Source organism: Castor canadensis, chromosome 7 (genome assembly GCF_047511655.1).
Source record: "Castor canadensis chromosome 7, mCasCan1.hap1v2, whole genome shotgun sequence".
Classification (NCBI taxonomy): Eukaryota; Metazoa; Chordata; class Mammalia; order Rodentia; family Castoridae; genus Castor; species Castor canadensis.
The window spans coordinates 145352041-145372675 of record NC_133392.1 but is presented as its reverse complement, the minus strand read 5'-3'; the positions used below and the strand labels follow the sequence as shown (position 1 = coordinate 145372675).

At 50.5% G+C, this 20635-nt stretch overlaps 1 protein-coding gene across 3 annotated transcripts; it reads right to left on the bottom strand.

Moving 5' to 3' along the window:
• Window positions 1-738: 738 nt before the first annotated feature.
• Window positions 739-19539, bottom strand: Il22ra1 (interleukin 22 receptor subunit alpha 1). Of its 3 annotated transcripts, none has more exons than XM_074080986.1 (7): window positions 19341-19539; window positions 15181-15313; window positions 14133-14311; window positions 12142-12323; window positions 7183-7321; window positions 3365-3486; window positions 739-2614 (listed from the first exon to the last, which is right to left on the bottom strand). In XM_074080986.1, exons 1-7 carry the CDS (start codon window positions 19381-19383, stop codon window positions 1676-1678), a joined length of 1737 nt encoding a protein of 578 aa, XP_073937087.1. In that variant the 5' UTR covers window positions 19384-19539; the 3' UTR covers window positions 739-1675. The 3 variants fall into 3 exon arrangements, with proteins under 3 accessions (XP_073937087.1, XP_020009733.2, XP_073937088.1); XM_020154144.2 differs by having other exon boundaries at window positions 12148-12323; window positions 19341-19535; XM_074080987.1 differs by lacking the exon at window positions 15181-15313 and having other exon boundaries at window positions 19341-19498.
• Between the last annotated feature and the right edge of the window lie 1096 nt (window positions 19540-20635).

Genomic DNA, 20635 nt, shown 5'->3' with positions numbered 1-20635 from the left:
ACAGGGCAGGGAAGAGAAGGGAGACAGCTGGGTATAGAGAAAGGACTAGTGCGTGCACTAGGAAGGGTCACACAGAAGCAACTAGAATATGATCCTGTGTCTCAGAAATTTGGGGCAAGAGGGTGGCCAGGAGAGCACCTGTCTCTCAGGGGCCTGTTAGGAGTTGTCCCCTCCTAATGTCTTCCAGTCACACTCCAAGATGTGCACACTCTCAACAGATGTGCAGAGCTCCTCCTCTTGCTGAGAACCAAAAGCTCTGTGTTTGAGAGCCACCTCTGTCACAGGCTCTACAGTGAGGCCTTGGCGAGTCCCTTCCCCTCTCAGGGCCTCCATTTCCTCCTTTTCAGGGCACTGTGAGATGAGACTGTCATACAGGGTGTGGCAGTTTTCTGACAGGGGAGCCCAAGGTACTTTCCCTTCCGGATGTAGGTGCTATGCCACCTGTGGTGGTGTCAGAGGCCCAGGACAGAGGTCTGGGGCGCCCAGAAAATGACGCCCTGCCAAAACAGCTCCTGATTGCCACCTTAGGGAGGAGGGTCACATCACTGTCTCTGGGTCATTTCCAGAAGACCCTACTACGGTCCCTCCCTGAGTCCTTGGGAGACAGTCTAGTCCCCAGGCTCAGCCTGGAGCCTCCTGGAAAACCTGGGCCATTTGACACTGTGAGAAAATTCCAATGAGTCAGAAGCCAGAAGGAGTCACTCCTTGTGCCATCAGAGCTTAAAAAATCCCAAAAGGAAAACAGCTACCATTTATTGGGTCCTGCCCACCATAAGTACTTTGCAGATAACACGTTAATCCTCCCCATGTCCTGTGAGGTAAGTATGACTACCCCTGTCTCACAAATGAGACTCTGAGCAGTGACTCACTTGCTTGAAGTCGCACAACTGATAAGTTGTGAGGCTGGAATTTGAACCCAGATGGGATGAACCCAATCAAGGTTGTTCCAGAGTTCTGAAGTAAGAACTTCCTCCCTTTGGGGCCCATGGCCCTGGCGCTCCTTTCAAATCCCTCTTCTGGTTAGGGTCTGAAACTCCTGTCCTGCTTTCAGAATAGGTTTGTGTGGCTCCCACCCTGGTGGACAGGCATCTGTGGGTTGTGGGGACAAAGCCTCTTGCACAGGAGAGAAGCCCTGATAGAGGGTGAGCCCCAGGCTGCACTGCTCCTTACAGTTCAGCCATTGCTCTGCCTTTGGCCTTGGCAAAAGTACAGGTTGGCCTGGTTCTGTCCCACCCACCAGTCCAGGCTCCTTCTTCTGGAGGAGGCAGATGTCTCATTCTTGGTTAGGCTAGATTGTAACACTGGCCAGGAATAGGGTGAAGGAAGGCAGGTTTCACATGAGCCTTGAGCCCAGCATCCTAGGATGTGAGGTCCTGGGTCTCCAGGAGGGTTCCCTGCGTTCCTCCCTGCTCTCTGTCTGCCCCACCTGCCAGGCTCTGTGGCACAGGCCATTTGCACATGCTGCACACTCATAGCTCCTCCACTGGAGTCCTCCATCCACTTTTTGCTCCTTCATCCCTGGCAGGACCCTGCATCTTCCTTCCTCTGGCTTTCTGCTGGGTGCCCGTCTGGGCTGGGTTGCAGTGTATGTGCCATGATTGGGCATGGGGTTGGTGGCCAAGGAGATGATACCGGGTGGGCCCAGAGGAAGCCCAGGCCTGCCCCCATTCTCCTCTCAGGATTCCCATTGTACTGTCAAGGCCAGGCCTTTGAAAAGTGAGTCCAGCTCCATGGGCTGCTCCAGCTCTGAGGCCCCAGGGCACTTGGCCTCAGCCTCAGCCACTGGACCTTCGTCCTTGGAACACACAAGGGAGTCCAGCAGGCCCCAGGGACTTGGCTCCTGGTCTGAGGGGGAACACAAAAGGGAAGGAGAGTGCAAAGGGAAGGAGACCGGGTGGCCCTCAATCTGGACAGAGGAGAGGAGGGAGAGTGGACCCTTTAGGTACTGTGGTGTCCCTAGGTCCCCACTGCATAGCACATCCAGGTCAGGTGCTCTGTCCATGCAAACCTCCAGAGGCTGGGGGAGTAATTTTGCTTCTTGAGGTTCCCCCATGGCCAATGAAGTCACTTCCTGTAGAGAAAAGTCACCTGGGAGGCAGCAGCCAGCTGGTGCCTCTTTTTGGAGCTGACCTTTCAGTCTGAGCTGTTTGGGAGTCCCAGAGGGGGAGTCTTTGCCAGAACCATCCATGCACACCCCATAGGAAGCAGGCCAGCTGTCCAGAGTGGTCTGGGGGGCATAGGAGGGAGGCTGGGCCTTACAGACCGGCTGTGGGGTGTAGAATGGGGCTTTAGTTTCAGGTACGACCTGAGGGGCATAGGATAGGGGCGTGACTTCAGGGGTACCATTTGGGGCATATGCAGGCGGAGGGAGTGTCTGGCGAGGTGGCAGGGTGGAGGGCCGAAGGACGGAGACATCTGGCTGTCCCAGGTACGTGATCTCAGGCAGGCTGTGCAGCTGTGTGGCTCCCGGGGGCTCCCTGGGCCTGGAGACCATGACCTGGGAGTACTGGACAGGCTGGGCCAGGCTGCTGGGGCCACTGAGGTCAAACACAGGGGTCAGCACGTGCTCCTGGATGAAGCGCAGAGGCTGGAAGGTCAGGACTCGCTGGACATTCTGTGGGAACAGTCCAGCCCTTAGGGCATGCTCTGACGGTGACACAGGTGGGCAAGCTCCCCCATGGGGAGGAGGAGAGGTCCTTTCCAGATGTCGCTCTCCCCTGCCCCATCACCCCGTGCTCCCAGTGACTCATCCGGACTTTGACATAGAACAAAGGGCCCTCAGAGCTCTAGCCCTTTTTTGGATACAGTCTTGCATTTTTGCCAGGGCTGGCCTCAGATAGCAATTAGCCTATACGCCTTCTGTACAGCTGGGATGACAGGTGTGCACCACGATGCCTGACTTATTTTTTGAGATGGGGTCTTGCTAACTTTTTACCTGGGCTGGCCCTGTACTGTGGTTAAACCTCCACCTCCTGAGGACTTTGCAGTTTTAAAATGAGTTGCCAATATTTGAAAATTGGGAGATTTCACATTACAATCTGAAATTCTGACTGCTCTTGAAAAAATGTGAGGCTGGGGTAATCCTGGCTTGTGATCCCATGTGGCAACCCATTCAACAGGCATGAGTTCAATAGTCCTCACAGTCACACAGGCTTCCCATTCCACCACACCTGATCACCTACCCCTCTTCATATGTTCCAGGCCCTGCTAGGTCCGACTTTGTCAATGTCAGGCTGCGCTGTGAGCAGGCTGGGGACAAAGTAGGGCCCAATCTGCTTTGTGCATATATCCCTGTACTTTAGGGAGAAGCAGGGGTCCCAGGTCCTCTGGAGCTCTGGGACCCTGCCTGGGTGGGATGACTTACCAGGGAGTTGGGAGGCGCAGGCGGCTTGGTGATGTATCTGTAACTGAGGTAGCAGAGCACGGCAACGAGGAAGCCCATGGAGAAGAGGATGGCACCTGAGAAGGAGTAGGTCCAGGTCCGGTCTGGGGAGAGGAGGGGCCACAGAAGCACGAGTGAGGCTGGGATCGGCTGGGCCTGTCCCAAGGAGGGCGCTGTGGACACTCTTGGGCCAGGTGAGGAGGGCCTCTGCTACCCTCAGATGTGCAGGTTCAGGGAAACCCCCCTGACCCCCAGCCTGGCGGGCTCCATCCCACACAGCCAGGGCCCTCGTGATGGCTCAGCCCAGAGCTCATTCGGGTGTCAACAAATAGCCACCTGTGGGTCACCCTTTGGGCCAAGAGTCTGCACATTAGCCAGTGTCATCCTAGCAAGGAAGGAAGAGGGCTGCCTTGGTGGGATGAGGCACCTGAATGGCTCAGCTGGACTGTGTAGTGAGCCCTGCTACCTCAGCAGAGAGGCAGGCTTGCTGCCAATGGGGGCCAATGATGGAGTGTGTGTGTGTGTGTCTGGCCACATGTCCAGGGAATTTCAGGGTCCCGGGCATTCAGAAGAGGGTCTAGCAGGGGGACCATAGACAGATGGACCTGTCCCCTTTGCTGTATGGCCTCTCCATCTTGTGGGGAGGGGAGCACCAGAGCAGGGCCTTCTAGAAGGCAGGGTGCCTCTTGCCTGGGCATAAGTGTGGCTCTGCCTTCCTAGCAGGGGGTCAGGAGACAGAGGCAGGGAGGGAAGTGACAGTGTAAGGGCTTGATCCTTATGCCTCCCCACCTTGGCAAGGGGCTGAGTGTTGGGAGGCTCTTGCTCAGGAAGTATGCCTGGGAGAGTGCTGCCCTTCCTAACAGGGAGGGCGGGGACCAGTCGGTGCTGTAGTCCCCAGGGCGCTCTCTGTGGTCAGTTGTCTTTGGGACCGGCACAGTTGGTTCTCCATGTGACACACTTGTCAGAGTGGGACTGGGAATTGGTGGTTGGAGGCTTTGGTAAAACCTAGTTTGTGTTGTCCAGGGTCCTGACTCACGACATCGCCTCTCCTTGGCCTTAGCATGGGGAGTTAATCACCACCAAAGCTCCCTCAGCCCTGGGGATCTTGGACCTTGACCTTAAGCCCGCTCCTCACTCCTCCCCTAGCCCATGGGTCTGCTTCCTGCTGCAGTGATGCCTGTTCCCTGTCACATGGTACCTGGGGAGAAGACATGACCTGGATGGCCCTACACACAGGTCTACTGTTAGCGGAAAAACTGCTGTTCCTTGTACTGGGACAGGATACAGACTTGGATATTCCTTGGCCTAAGAGACTTTCCACATACCATTTCACCCATGGGAGAAGAGGTGGAGCAATAAAAACGCCAGTGGGAGAGTAGACTGTGGGGTATTAGCGGTCTGGCTCAGCCACTGAGGTACTGGGTGTCCTCCCTGCTACACGACTCTCTCTGGTCTACCATTTACTTACACCAGGCACCCGTGGTTGTTGAACTGATCCTATATGCTATTCAGTGTGCTGGGTGCTGTACCTATGCTGTCCCAGAAAAATCATCAAAATAACACACAGGATTAGTGATGCTCCCTTCTTACAAAGCTGAGTCTCAGAGAGGTTAAGTGACTTGCCTAAGATCACACAGCCCCTCAGTGGAGAAGCCAAGATTGATGAGTATAACTCCAGTCCTCAAGTCATTATGCAATGATTCTCAGGGTCCTGTAAGACTAAGATATGGGGTGAGGTGACCCTAAGACCCCTGTCTAGCACCAAGATGCTAAGATGATTCTCTGTGCCCCTGCCAGACATCTTGAGAGGAAATAATGTGAAATTCTGGGTTTTGGGGTGGGCCGACTCCAGGATACAGGGTCAAGGGTAGGATTCATCACTCTGACATGGAAGTGACAAATAAGTGTGCAGTAGATGGGACTAGTTATAAACCAAGTTGAAAGGTGGTGGTTAGTTAGAGCCTCGCTTCAGATTTAGATAGATCTAACCGGGCTCACCGACAAGCTGTGTAGTCATGGACAAGTTACTTAACCTCTCTGAGCCAGAGTTCCTCCTCTGTACAATGGAGATGAGGCTACCTACTTGCAGGATTGTTGTAAAGACTAAGTCATATTTGTAATAATAGAGCTTAAATAATACATTAGAGCACTTGATGCATAATTGGCAGTAGAACAGTACTTAATATACGGTGGGAATTGTCTTTAATGTACTTTGCTCTTACAAATAAAGTACCTTATATACCAGCAACAAACACTCACTAAGAAGTGTTCTTCAAAGAAAAGCACTCTTAGAAAATAAAAACAAAAACAAAAACAGCATCTTGCCAGGCACCTAGTAGCACATGTCTATAATCCCAGCATTTGGGAGGCTGAGGCAGGAGGATCATGAGTTTGAGGACAACTTGGGCTACAAAGTGAGAACCTGACTCAAAAAAAAAAAAAAAAAAAGCCGGACTAGAGGAAGTGGTAGAGCGCCTGCCTAGCAAGCATGAGACCCTGAGTTCAAATCCCAACATCGCCAAAAAAAAAAAAAAAAGAAAGGAAAAAGTGGTGTCCCATCCTGAGCAAGATGGTGTGAGGACAAGAGACAGAGGGCCAGAAGGGCGAGTGTGAGTGATCTGGTTGTAAACCACAGTGCTGGGCTGGAGTGGCAGGGACAGGTGAGGTTCAGGTAGCACTGTGCAGAGGACAGGGCCACAGACCCTGTAGGGTCCCTGCTTGGAGCTCATAGAGCCGGTTTCCTTTTCTTGGCTCCTCTCCTGCTGAGTTCTATTCTGCTCTCGGGGGCCCTGGCGTGGGGAAGACATGCCCCGTGCCAGTGGCCAGGGCTGCCCCCCACCCAGGCAGGTCTCCTTTGCCAAACAATGCACTGGGATTGGGGCAGAGAACCCAGGCTCCTGTGGGGTCTGAGGGAGACAGATGAGTTTCTGAACAAAGCCAAGGGCTACATGCCATGTCCTGCTCTCACCCCTAGCTCTGCTCTGAAGGAAGACACAGATGTCACCTACTGATGTGACTCTGCACAGGATAGTACAGGTGGGGACCGTTTTTCCCAGTCCTTCCCACCCACTGCTGTCAGCCTCCTGCTCTGACTATCAGCTCATTTCTACCTGCCTAGGAAGATAAACCCTCGCAAAAAGATGCTGGTGCCGGGTGTCCAGTTTTAACCCGTTGGAGAAAGGGGGCATGGACACTGTCCCCTGAGCAGATAGATGGCTCAAAACTATTGCTGCAGTACTCAGTCTGAGAACATGTTCCTTAGAACTGGGTCTCCTTCTGTCCCTCACCTCCTGTGTGATGTGGGGCAAGTAACTGAACCACTCTGAACCTCAGTTTCTTCTTCTGTAAAAGGAGGGGAATAATAGCACCTGCCTCAGGACTGCTCTGGAGGATTGTGGGTAAACGTGCCTCTTCCCTGGTTAGCACTGCAGAAAATGCCAGTTGGCCTCACTGTCATTATCATTCTTTGGCTTCACAAGGTATCGGGGGATACTTTTATCGTCTGTGATGTCCCCACCCCTGCAGGGTCCATCCCCTGTATCACTTAGGTGATAGATCAGACACCACACTGGCCACAGAGGGGAAATTCACACATGGGCTGGAGGATGGGAACCAAACATTTGCTATGACAACTGACCCGATAACTCAGTGATGAATAAACACAGATCGACCTTGATAATACACCAATGACCCTTCCGTGTTTTTTCAGAAAGTCGCCAAGTGTCACTTTGGTTACAGGGAGGGAGGAGTGGGGTTAAGATGGGGCCTGGGGAGTCCCATTCCCTCTGCCTATAGCTCACCTGACAGCGTCTTCACTCCGCACACGTAGGGGGAGCTCTCCTTGGACCAGGTTGGAACCAAAATCATGATGGTCCCAAGGTACTCGGTGTCCGGGGTCAGGCCAAAGAACTCATATTCTCTCTGCTTCCCTCCAAGGTGCTGATTGGACAGAGAACCCAGAGAGATTGCTCTTACACTGCGCTCTTGGAGCCCTGGCGAGCCACTCTCCTCCTCCTGACTTACTACACCTAGGACAATGATCCCACCAGCCACCAGTCATCACCCAACCACCAGCCACCAGCCCAGAGCCTGGTGGGTCAGCCTGCAGCTCCTCATTCCATTCTCTCTCCTTTTTTCTTTTTTTTTTTTCAGTACTGTGGTTTGAACTCAGGGCCATGAGCACGTTAGGCAAGTGTTCTACCACTTGAGCCACACTCCCAGCCTCTTTGCTTTTAGTTTGTTTTTCAGATAGGGTCTCAAGCTAGCTCCTGCCTGGGCTGCCCTCACTACAGTCTTCCTACCTCTGCCTACCAAGTAGCTGGGATTATAGTGGTGAGCCACTATGCTCGGCCCGATTCTCTAATTCTCTTATTAGTATTATTCTTTTTCTAATCTTCAAACCTTAAAACCATTTTTGACAAACCCCCTCTCATATCCTTTGTACCTAACTGTTCTGAAATGATCCACACATCTGCCATCGAAGGGCCGAGAGCTGTGTTCTTGGGAGTTCAAACGCCAAGCCTTTTCTTTTTTGGTTCTTTGCATTTTAGCCCTTCCTTCCCTTTTCCAGGTACACAGAGGCCAGGGTTTGGGGTAATTTGCTGTTTGGGTGAAGAGGATGTGTGTTGAAAGTGGGTGAAATACATAAATAGATTTTACAACTTATTGTTTTGTGGGACTCACGTGTTGAAATTGCGTACAGTAAATGTCCTGTGAGAAGAGTCTGGGAGAGTTGCCAAGGCATCAGGAGCTCTCTTTCCCCAAGTTCTTCCCTCCCTCCATCCTGTGATTTCCACCCAGCTCCTTGTGGGACTTCCACTGTGTTCTTCCTTCCAATTCCAGTCACTTATACCTTCTAGCAGACCAGCCCTCCTGGAAATAAGGACTATAAGTGTGACCAAATGAAAAGCAACTGCCTAGAGGCACTGGGCAGCTGCGGTCACAGAAGAAAGAGGGCAGGCAACAGGTATTTTTATGTCTTTCTTCCTGAAAGCAAACCTTGGGTCATACCTTGCGGGAGACTAAGCAGAAGCCCTATAGTCTCGATGGATTAGATAAACAGAGAGCAGGGTTTGGGGTGATCACAGCAGCTAGGAAATGAGCTAGCGTGACCCACAAACGGGGAGAGAGAGAGAGAGAGAAGGGGAGGAAGAGAGAGGCCCATGCTCTGTGTATAAGCTCTACCCACAACCCTGGCTGGCTCCTAAAGTATGTATGAGTTGGGCAGCCTCCAAACAACCTGTGTAAAATTAAGAAAAAGAAGGAGGAAGAGGAGAAGAAGGAAGAGAAGAAGCCAGGTATGGTGGTTCACACCTGTAATCCCAGCACGTGGCTTAGGCAGAAGATTCATGAGTTCAAGGCTAACCTGGGCTACTACATAGCAAAAACCTGTCATAAACCAACCAATCAACTAACCAACCAACCAACCAACCAAACAAACAAACAAAACAAAAGAACTGATATTTAAGTTTGGAGTTTTGCCAAGTTAATTGCCTACTAAAACATCACACAAAAAATTCATACTCTTCAGAGGTTGTAAGAGAATCCTGTCATTTTCAATAGATCATTCATAATGTCCAAGACACACTGAAAACTTGTCAAGCATACAAAGAGAGAAAACTGAGACCCAGACACAGAGAAAAGATAATTAGTAGTGACTGACCCAAGATAACCAAAATGGTGGATTTAGCAGATAACAATTTTGAAGCAATTGTAAAACAATGCTCAAGGAAGTAAAAGAAAATACTCCCGTAATGCACTAATGACTAAGAAATCCCGACAGCATACATGAACTATAAAAATTGCAAACTTCAGAAATGAACAACACAATATCTGAAATAAAAAGTGCACTGAATGAGCTCAGCCACAGACTGAAAATGTCAAAGAAACAGTCAGAAAACTTGCGGGGAGCACCAGATAGTGGTGACGGTCACACAACTGTGAGGCTATGCTGAAAACCTCCGCACTGTGCACTTGCCAGCCTAGCACATGAGGCCCTGGGGTTGATCCCCAGCAACACAAAAACAAAGAAAACAAAAACAAGCATGGATTTCACGCTAGATGAGTTGTACCTGTGTGGAAAGGGCAGATTCTGTCAGAATATTGTCTGCATAGATGCACTTGAAATATAAAGATACAAGTTGAAAAGAAATGGATATAAAAATATACTATGTGTCCCTACTTGGTCCTTTCTGATATTAAAGAAGCATATATGATAGAGGCCATGTAAATTGTAAGAGTGGCTATATTGATATCAGACACGTAGATCTCAACACAAAGAATATTACTAGAGATAAAAGGGTATTTCATGGCGAGCAAAGGCCAACTGATTAGGGAAAGATATCAGTCATAATTGCTTCTAATAAGAGTTTCGCATGAAAGAGGGCTGGTGGAGTGGCTCAAGTGCTAGAGTGCCTGCCTAGCCAGCATGAGTCCCTGAGTTCAAACCTCAGTACGGCTAAAACAAAACAAAACAAAACAAAAGGATACAAAATGCATGAAAGAAAAATGCACAGAATTAAGGGAAAAACAGACAAATTCATGATTGTAGTTGGAGGGTTTGATGCTCTCATCAGCTAAAAGAATAGATCTCTTCCCCCAAATCAGGAGGGACACAGAAAGTCAGGATAAGTCTGTTAACCTCCTTGCCTCTCCACCAACTCCACCAAACAGCTACAAATACCCAGGCTTTCAAGTACACGTGGATCATTCACCAAGGTAGGCCATGTGGTGTGGGCCATAAAACAAACCTCAATAAATTTAAAAAGACTGATATCATATAGAGCGTGTTCTCTGACCACAAAGTGAACTAAATTAAAAATCAATAATAATAAAATATTTAGTCAAAACCAAAATATTTACCAAAAGCAGCTGCCCTAAGTGCTCTTCCTGTTCAGTAATCTCTCGGCATTCCCCTTGACTACAGAACTAGATAAAAATTCCTCTGTTCACCACCCCAGGCCTCTACAACAGGGTTCTAGTCCCTTTCCTGGAGGTTTCCACACTTCATGGGGAGAGAGAAGCCCTGGAGTTGTTCACTAAAATTCAGGCCCCAGGGATGCAAGTGCAAATGTTTGGGTAGATGGGAAAGGGCCCGTGATGGTAAATTTTCACTGTCAAGTTGACTGGATTGAGAAACACCTAGGAAGTGAGAGAAGTGGGCCTCTGTGTGGGTCTGTGATGGTGTTTCCTGAGACAATCAGATCCCGAGGGCTCTGACTGAATAGGAATCCCTTGACGAAGTTGTAATCCCCTGGTGAGGCCTGGCTGGAGGAAGTCAGTCATGGAGCCATGTCCTTGGGAGCCATCTCTTGCTCTGGCCCCTTCCTCTACTTGCTTTCTCTACTTCCTGACTGACGTGATGCAAATTTCTCTGCTCTGTCATGCCCTCCGCACCATGATGGATGGGAAGCTTTGAAATCATGAGCCAAAATAAACCTTTCCTCCTCTGAGGTGTTTCTGCCAGGCATTTGGTCACAGTGATGAGGCCCAATGACCTGAGGAGATAGTGATGCCATTTGGCCGGGACCCTGTGTTGAAAAACTGCTTACATGGCTCCATGCACCAACAAAATTGGGCAGCTTTGCATTTTTCCCAAAACACCCTAAATCTTCTTGCCTCTCTCTCTGATCATGGTGCAGCAGTATAGGTCTGTGGGAGAAGAAATGTGGGATCTGAACAGAACTGGATTTGAATCCTGTCTTTGCTAGTGTTTGCTGAATAATCTCCAGCAAGTGATTTGATGTAACCTCTTTGGGTGTAAGTTTTCTCATCTGGAAAATGGAGACAGTAGTCCCCAGGGCTGCGGGGAAGATCAAGTGACATGACATCACTTGTACATACTGCCTGGCAGGCCTCACTAAGTGCCCTTGGCACCTGAAAGTTTTCTGAAAATCTTTTAACCTTTTTTGGTGGTACTGGGGTTTGAACTCAGGGCCTCACACTTGCTAGGCAGGCGCTCCACCATTTGAACCTCTCCGCCAGCCCTTTGGAAGGAAGTCTTTTAACTCTTGCTCATCCTGCCCCACCTCACAATGTCCTTATTTTTCTTTACCTATAGCTGTTCCAATTCTTGCTTCACTCCCTCCCCACCCCTGGATTAGAAGCTCTTGAGAGAAGGAAGTAAATATTCATCCAACCGAATTAGGGCTGAATGGTCCACCCCGGGGCGGGGGGTGGGGGGGGGTGGGGGGGGTGGGGGGGTGGGGGGGTGGGGGGGTGGGGGGGTGGGGGGGTGGGGGGGGAGATACGGTGAATTTTCTGAAGACGGGAGACATAATTTGCATATCATTGGACAATTTATGCTCTTGCCTTCCACTTGTCATACTTGTCATTACTATATCTAAGGCATTCTCTTGTCTATAGCTCCTGCAAATAGTGGAGAACCAGCAAAAAGAATCGCAGTTATAGAAACCGATTTTAGCTTTTCTAAAGTGAACGCCTGAGGATGTTAAAAGAGGCTATGCTTCAGGATATCAGGCAAAATATTTTAAGTCTCTGTTATGCAGAAAAGGGTTTTTTGGTTTTCAGAAAGTTGTATTAAACAAATCAAACTGGAGCCTTGGCCTCTCAGGACTTGTTATACTATTGTACTGCAGTTTCCCTACAAGAGGGAAGTTGTGGATCATGACAGCTTCAAAGAGTCCCACAAGGGACAAATGCTATTTGGTGTAGCACATCCCCTTTCTAGTTAAAGCAAGACAGGTTTGATGGAGAGGGAAGGGATTTCCCAGGCAAGGAAGGACCAGGGTGCAACATACATTTACCATTTGATAGGTGTGGTTGACACGGAGCTCTAGGCGGTAGAACAGGTCGTGGAAGATCTCCTCCAGGGTCAGCTGGTGGCCGTCTCCGGCGTGGATGGGGATGGGGATAGGATGGATGATCATCTGAATGGATCTCACTCTGGGGACACAGGTCACATCAGGTGGTTTGATGGTAGCTAGAAACAGAGAAGGAAAAGTGAAAGTTGGAATTGGCGTGTGAGGCCCCGCTCCAAGCCTGGGCTGCCTCTGAAAGCTTCCGCTAAGCCATCCGGTGAAAAGGAAAAGCTCCTGAAAGAGGCTGAGTCTAGGGCTGGCGGAGTGGCTCAAGAGGTAGAGTGCCTTCCTAGCAAGTGTGAGGCCCTGAGTTCAAACCCAGTGCTGCTGGAAAAAAAAAGGGAGAGCTATTGGTGTCTGTGTGTAGGCTCGCCAGGGGGTGGGAAGCACCCCGGATGAGGGCACTCGCTCTGAGCCTCCACCTGATTCTGATTTATAAAAGTTCCTCAAGGGTCCACTGCCCTCCAAGATTCAAAACAACTCAGCCAAAAAAAATGTCCCCTTCAGTGCTGCCAACAAGAATGAAAGATGGAGCAAATTCCTCAAAAGGGGGATTAGGTTAAGCAAATTCAAGTGCCTCTGCACAAGGGGCCATTTTGCATCTGTGAAATGCCACATAGTAAAAAAAAAAAACATTTAGTAATGTGAGCGAAAGTTCAAGACACAATTATATGGGGAAAAGAGCTGAAAAGCAATAAAGGAGATACAATTGCGAGTAACTGAGGTTGTGTCTGAATGATCAGGCATGTTTTTACATTTTCCAAATTTCCTATAACTAGCATGGACTAATTAAATAAGTCATGAAGAAACCCAATCATTTACTTAGTTTTTTTTTTAAATTAAAGTACAAGGCCCTGAGTTCAAGTGTCAGTACAGAAAAAAAAAAGGTCATGTGTGGCCATAAAGTCAGTTGGTGAACATCACCACATGCTTAGGATGCTTAGGCTCTTCCTTCCTTCCTTTCTCTCTCTCTCTCTCTCTCTCTCTCTCTTTCCTTCTTTCCTCCCTCCCTCCCTCCTTCCCTCTTTTTTTTTTTCAAGGGAAAATGCAGAATCACTTCTAGTGCCCTGTTTTTTGTATTGTTTTATTATTCATATGTGCATACAAGGCTTGGGTCCTTTCTCCCCTCCTTCCTTCTTAAACTGCAATGGAAGAGCTCTGGGAACAGTTGTGACACTGCACAGTTTAGGGAATGATGACAAGAAAAACGTATCCACATTCAGTACAGACACACACAGGTTATTGGTTTTATTTTCAAATATTTTCCACCTGTGTTTGGTCGAGTCTGTGGTTGTGGCTCCTGAGGATACTGAGGGCTGACTGTTCTGTGAAAGAGAATAGCAGCCTGTGGCCTACTGAAGCCAGGTGGTCATCCCGGGCACGGGGGCACTCTCTTGGGAGTCCATGCTGAGCTGAATCCTAAGGACTGGGACAAAGCCCATCCTGTGAGGAGCAGGGGCCCTGAGGCAGGTCCTGTCTGGCAGGGTGGTACAGTAGGAAGAACTGGTCCACAGGAGGCCTGGAATAGGCAGGACCTCTAGGCCACAGCCGAGGTTTGGATCCAATTTGAGGACTCAGGAGCGAGTGCTGGAGAGTTTTAGGCAGGGGAAGAGAAGGTTCAGGGCTCCTTGGAGTGGCCTGTGGACAGTGGGCATGGGGGGCTGAGAGGGAAATGAGTTAGGGGACCTAGGCTGTGGAACAGGAACCAGAAGAGAGTGGTTGAAACTGGGGCAGTTGGGGTGAGGGTAGAGAAAAAAGAACACCCCCCCTCCCAGAGGGTGTGTCCTGAAAGTCACATTTCTAACTTCGCCCCATTTCTAACTGCACCCTGGGGAGCAGAACCCTTCTGGGCCCCCCATCTAGTCCAGAGGACCCAAGGCCACTCCCTCACCCCAACACATCCTGTTTCCTCAGTAGCAGCTCCTACTCACTGTGCTGCAGAGAGCTGAACCGGTCCGTCATCTTGGTGGCTGACCGGCCTCCTGGGTCGATGGCCGTGATCCTGGCATAGTAGAGCTCGGTGAGGTTGCCGGTCTCCATGGTCAGGTTGCAGGATTTGCGGGTGATCCGCTGGCAGCCCATCTTTGCCAGCCACTCTCTCTCTCCGTATCTGCAGGTGAGGCGGGGAGGGCGGGCACGCCATTAAATGAGGGCCCTTGCCAGGCCTGTGGTTTATTAATTACAATAACGGTGCCTAATATTTACTTAGCACGTCCTGCTTCCCAAGCCTGTCGTAATGATCTCGCCAGCTCTCACAAAGGCTGCTTGATTTGACTTTATTATTCTCAAATAAGGAAGCTGAGGCTCAAAGGAATAACATGTGCCCAAAGGGCATATGGTCAGCTAGATTTGAACTCAGCCATCTTGGGGCCACACTCTGGGTTCATCGTTACCACTGCCCTTTGAGGCAAGCCCATTATCTCCAGACAGGGAACTGAGGCTCAAAGAGGGGAAGTGACTTTCCACATGGCCAAGTGACAGGAGCAGAGATGGGCTCCAGGTTTGTGGACTACCTGGCCCATTGTCACCTCCTCTCTGCCTCAGAGGAACTTGACTGGAGGGGCCCCCGGCATGACTTGTTGACTGAGTCTCACCAATAATAATAAAACAATTGTCACTAGCTTATTATTTGTCAGGCACAAGTGTTAATGACTTCATCTCATGTAATTTAGCTGACAACCTTATGAAGAAAGTGCTAGCATTACTCTCAAGTTATAGGTGGGTAGACTGAGGCTTGGCGAGGTTCCCTGACTGCCCAAGGTTATGGAGGTGGGGAACTGGTTTATACAAGTGTATAAGCTGGTAGTAGGGACCCTTACTTTATCGTCCCCCTGCAAAAGAAACAGAGGAGCAAAGTTTTATTTGCAAGGGACTGTGAATCCTGGTCTGGGTAGGACTTTGGGGACATTTATTAGCGGGGGCGGGGGGGGGCTAGCCTCAGAGCAGAGTCGCAGGGCTCTGGTTGGACAGGAAGCCTACGTCTTATACTCCACGCTGTAGACTGTGTCTGGGGTGCCATCAGGCCCGCTCTCCCACGTCAGGATGTTTTCAAAGTTGCTGGAGTGGAATTTCACGTGTTGAAGAAGCTTGGGGCTGTCCTCGGTGATGTGGGCTGCGGGAGGGAGGAGCACGTTCAGCAGGGACACTCGTGCACCCTGGCCCCCCAGCTGTCAGCAAGAGGGACAAGACTAGCATCCCACTCTCCAGACAGCCACCTGACCCCTCACTGCTCCTCCCTTCCTTTGTATTTCAAAGGTCACCATTTCAAAGTGGTCCATTCAATGCCTTCTTACCATATTTATGACCCTGTCAGCCATCACTCCTGTCTAATTCTGGAACACATCCATCTCCCTCAAAAGAAACTACATAGCTGTTAGCAGTCACTCCCTATTCCTCCTGCCCCCTGGCAACCACAAATCTATCTTCTGCCTCTGTAAATTTACATAGCCTGGACTTTTCATTTGCTTAGAGTCTTGGCTCCTTTCTGTGCCTCGCTTCTTTCACTCAGTATAAATAGTTTTCAATATTCATCCATATGGCAGCATGAATATGTACTTGTTTCATTTTCATGGCTGAATAATGTTCCACTGAATAGATATATCGTATTTTGTTTATCCATTCCTCAGTTGATGAACAGTTGGGTTCTTTGCACTTTTTGGCTATTGTGAATATTGCTGCTGCAAACATTGTGCAAAAAGTTTTCAGTGGGCATATGTTTCCAATTCCCTTGGCTATAGCTCCAGAATGAAATTGCTGGGTAGCTCTGTGTTTAACATTTGTTTATTTTTTTCAAGTACTGGAGATTGGTCCCAGGGCCTCACATGTGACAAGTGAGGACTTGACCACTGAGCTACAGCCCCAACTCTATGCTCAAATTCTTGAAGAAGTGTGGAGCTGTTTTCCAAAGTAGCTGCACTGTCTTCAATTCTCCCCAGCAGTGTTTGGGAAGTGGTCCAATTTCCTCCACATCCTATCAACACTTGTTATCTTTTGTTCACTTTTGAGTGCTTAGGTTGGTGTCCTGATTCATATTTTCGAGCTCTTCCACTAAAACAACCGAGAAGCAAGTTGTCCAAGGTCAATGACTGTGCGCATTGGTGCAGGAGGCACCTCTGAGTCCTCTCCAAGCCAATCCCTGCCCACCCGCCATACCACCTTCTTAAGAGGCCAAGGAGCCTTCTGCACACAGACTTGGTCATGGGGCAGGATGCTGACATATGGGCAACGTGACCTTGGGGAAGTTGTTCACGCCATTGGGTCTTTAATTTCCTCACTTCTAAAATGGGAATGATTTGATTTACCCAGCAACAGACAGTAAGAACAATAGTGGCAACTGGCACTTACGATGGGAATGACAGGTGCCACATACCAGCCTCAACCTCTCCCTTCATTGGCTACTCATGATGACCTGATGACTGATAATTGCTGTCTCCATTTTATGGATGAGAAGAACTGAGGCTCACAGAGGGCTGTCACCTGGTGTCACGCTAGACACGGGACAGGATGTGCAAGATTCTTCACAGTGCTAGCTGCATTGTGGGGTTGAACAGTGGGGCGGGGTCTGCGTTGGGTCTGAGGGGAGGGGACTGGGAAAGCAAGAGATTTGTGGTATAGGGAAGGGGTTGTCCTGTTCACCCTTTTTTTTTTGTGGGTGGGGCCTTTAGCGATCCTTAAAAAAGGGACCAGTTTAGGGAGGACGGGAGGAGAGAGGAAGAGAGAACATGGCCCTTTATCAGTTCACAGTGGAGGCTGGGGTGCTTAGCATTCTTGTGGTCCTGGGTTCAACGCCCAGCACCAAATACAAACAAAACACCCAGCCTATGGTTGTGTCTTCCAGCACAGGCCTTTGCCCAGCCTACTGAAGCTTATGACAGGAACAGGGAGCAAAGACCCCAGTCCTAGGGAGACTGGCGGGGGGCGGGGGGAGGTTCTGCTACCTCTGAAGCAATCGTCACTGTAAGTAAAGAGCCCTGCAGAACCCTCCCTGCTTGGCCCGTGGAAAGGAGGAGGGTGGAGGAACATGGCAGCTCTGAGCATACGCAAAACAGCCCAGCTGGCCAATGGGAAAAGAACAGGTGCAGATGCAGCTGAGTGAAGGCCTCGAGGCCTCGTGTGTACAAGTGTGTCTCGTGTGTGTGCTTCCCTCCCCTGACAGGCCCTGACCACTGGCAGGCCCAGGGTGAGAAGTGGATAGCTTTTATCTTCACCCTCCAAACCTACAAACAGTGCTTCTGCAAGAGGGGTCCATAGGCCTGGGGAGGGGCACTATCACGGCAATGTGAATTATGTGGAGACAGTTCAGTCCTGCTGCATGTCCCCTGGCTACACCACAAGCTACCCTCCTCTCTGAATCTGGGTGGGTCTGACCTAGCAGCTGTGAAATCTTAATCTCCAGGCTTCCAGGAGCCCCCAGAGTGGGGCCTTGGGGTCAGTGTGGGGATGTCTCACTACTTCTACCCCAATGTGACAGCTGTGCTGCTGGGCAGGATTGGGGCCAGAGCTGGGGGGAGGGGTCCTGCATTCTGGGTGGGTCTGAAGCTGAGAAATGGAGCACAGTGGAAGGCAGACCTGAAAGTGGCTTGTGGGGAGGATCTGGGGCATCAAGAGCAGGAGAGTCAGGAGAGAGTTGAGAGGAGGGATCTGTTTGGGGTGGGCTTGGGCTCTCATCAGGGTGGGCTGGAGGCTGCAGGACAGGTTGCTGGTTGGGATTGGTGGCCTGGGTAGGCTGTCTGGACGTGGAGCGGGGAGGGGGAAGGCTGGGGGCTGCGGTTTGGGCTGGCTGGTAAAGGAATCAAAGTAGGCAAGAAGGCGTTGAAGCTGGCCTTTTGCAGTGGGGCAAGGGGACCTTGGCTGGTCACCCTCTTTTAGGAGGGTATTAGGGGCTAAGGAAGCCTCCCCTCTCTTCTGGCCTTACTCACTCCTTTCCCTCCCCAAATCCATCCTGCTTTCCTGGCCCACGCCACTTCTGCACTTCCTGGTTGAAAGTCTACATTGTGAAACCCAGGAGACTGTGCAGCCTGGCTGGCTGGCCACCGACTTCATAAATCGCACAACGTAAGTTTTCACATTTGTGTGGAAAAACCATGTATCAACCCATGGTTAAGCTAAGTTAAAACACAAACAAACAACAGTTCAACGAGCTGGGCAATCAGCCTGAGCGCTGCCCAGGGCCTAGATATAAGTGATGTTACCACCCTTAGCCACCTCCCCAGGGCTGTTCCCTGGGGTTGCCATCTTAAAGGACCAGGAGCTCCAGGGTTTTCCACCAGAATGGGTGGGCATCTGGAGGAACGTTGGCATGTCCTGGGGCTGCATTACACCTCTCTAGCCTGTCACAGACCCAGAGCGTGGGGAGTGATCCAGGCAGCATTGGTAGGGGACAGTTGTGAAGGGGCAGCTCTGTCCCTTTCATGGGCTTCATCTGCATCTGATCAGAGCTTTGTGGAGGCCGGGCCTCCCCCTCTTCCATTAGGCTGAGCTCTGACTTCCTGAGGGAGCTCCACAAGCTTCATCTCATGACAACAGAGACCCAGTCCAGGACTCATGTACAGTTCTTGGCAGTGATGAATACACCTTACTGAATTCCCCACGATGCTTGTTAGTCTCCTTTGCAGGAGGTCCTAACCCTAAGACCCACTAGTGCCTGCCTGGGTGCCCTGCAAGGAAATGCTTTTCTGATGCAGCTAGAAGGGCTCAAAGAGACCCCACAGGGGCGTGGAGAGAGGCAGGGGCTGAACTTGAGCTTTGTCCAACCTGTCCCCACTCCTCCCCATCAAAAGCAAAGAAAGAGGTGGCACAGCTTCTGCCAGAACCCTCAGAGGGGTCAAAGTATGTCCACCTCTCCTAGTCAACCTTCCACCCATTGGAATGTGGGGACCCAGAACCCCTAGTGCAGACAGCTGGACACATGCCTCCAAGCTTGAAGGTCAATTGAGTCCCTGCAAGAGGCCAGGGTCTGTGTCACCCTCTCGTGCTTCCCTGCCACCTGAGCTGCCCATCTATGTCTTCAGGAAAACCCAGCACACAGTTCAGCACAACTAAGCAAGAAAATGAAACCAGGACTGCATGGAGCAGGGAGACGGCCCTGATCACTGGCTCCTGAGGTAGCAGTGATCTGACCACGGGGTAGGGGCACTCACCAGCCAGGGATCCCACAGCCAGGATGGTCAGTAGTGTCCTCATCAGCCCAGTCCAGGGCCCCTTTGGGCCACTATCCTGGGCCCTGCACGTAGGGCTGGAAGTCTTGCCGCCTTGGCAGCTGGCTCCACCCGGTACAGGGCGGAGACAGGAGGAGAGGAGAGGACCTAGGCCCGTGGGGGCAGGGGTACAAAGGTGCCTGGCCCTGTGCTCTGAATTCCAGATCCTGGGTGGGATCCAAGGGAGTTCCCTTCCTGGGTGCAGAAACAGCGCAGCAGCCGGCTGGCTTGTTTATCTGGTCTGGTGACTGATTCATCCCAAGACTCTCCAGTGGCTTATCAGGGCGCTCGCTGAGAGGCAGAAAAGGCAAAAATAATTCATGGTACACAGTCTTATCAGGGAGCAGCTGGCACTGTATCAAAGCCTACACCAGGTGCATGTCTTTTCCCCGAATAATTCTATTCTCAGGGGATTTACCCTGAGGAACATAACGGGACAAGGGAGGAGAAAAAAAATCCAGAACACACCTTGGCTTGGTTCTGGCGGGAGGACACACAGGCTGTCTGATGTCCTTCCTCATGCCCATATCTTATCCACTAGGCTGGACAGTGGCTTAGGAACAGCTTCCTCCTGGTGAGGCTGCTGGATGGAAAGCCTGGGCACTCTTACCTTGTGCCTTATAGCTGGGATCTGCACAAGGTTATTAAAAAAAAAAAAACAAAACAAAACAGACCTCAAACCTCAGGGATTCTTTCTGCTGTGCTAGACAGTGATCAAAATTCAGGAATGGGCCTTTGGTTTGGGGCAAGGAAGATTGAGATGCGCCCTAAGCTATTATCCTGCCATGAAGAGTAATAGTTATAGAGATGAACTAACTTCATGGCAATAAAGGGGTATTTAGGAAGCAATTTTCTCCTTCTCATTGGGCCGCAGAGAAGGTTGAAGGCAGCTGGACTCTAGTCAGGGTAGACATAATCAAAGGGCCCTGGCGCCCCTGGAGCAAGTTTGGCTGGCCCCATTGCACAAGGGCAGGCCAAGACCTATAGCAGGGGACTGCCAGGGATCAAACCCAGGGGCTCCTGCAGGATGAGCCATCTGTGTCCCCAGCCCTGGGGTTGGCTTTTTGTACATAACGAGGTGTGATAGTCAATGATATATGTTTAAGTTTTCCCTTTCTGCATCGTAATAGTTTATTATCAGCTCTGAGCCTTTGCTAGAGTTTATTTGACCAGATGGTTGAATCTATGCTTTGGGGAATTGAGGCAGGGCCAGTGCCAGTCATTTCCTGTAATAGCAC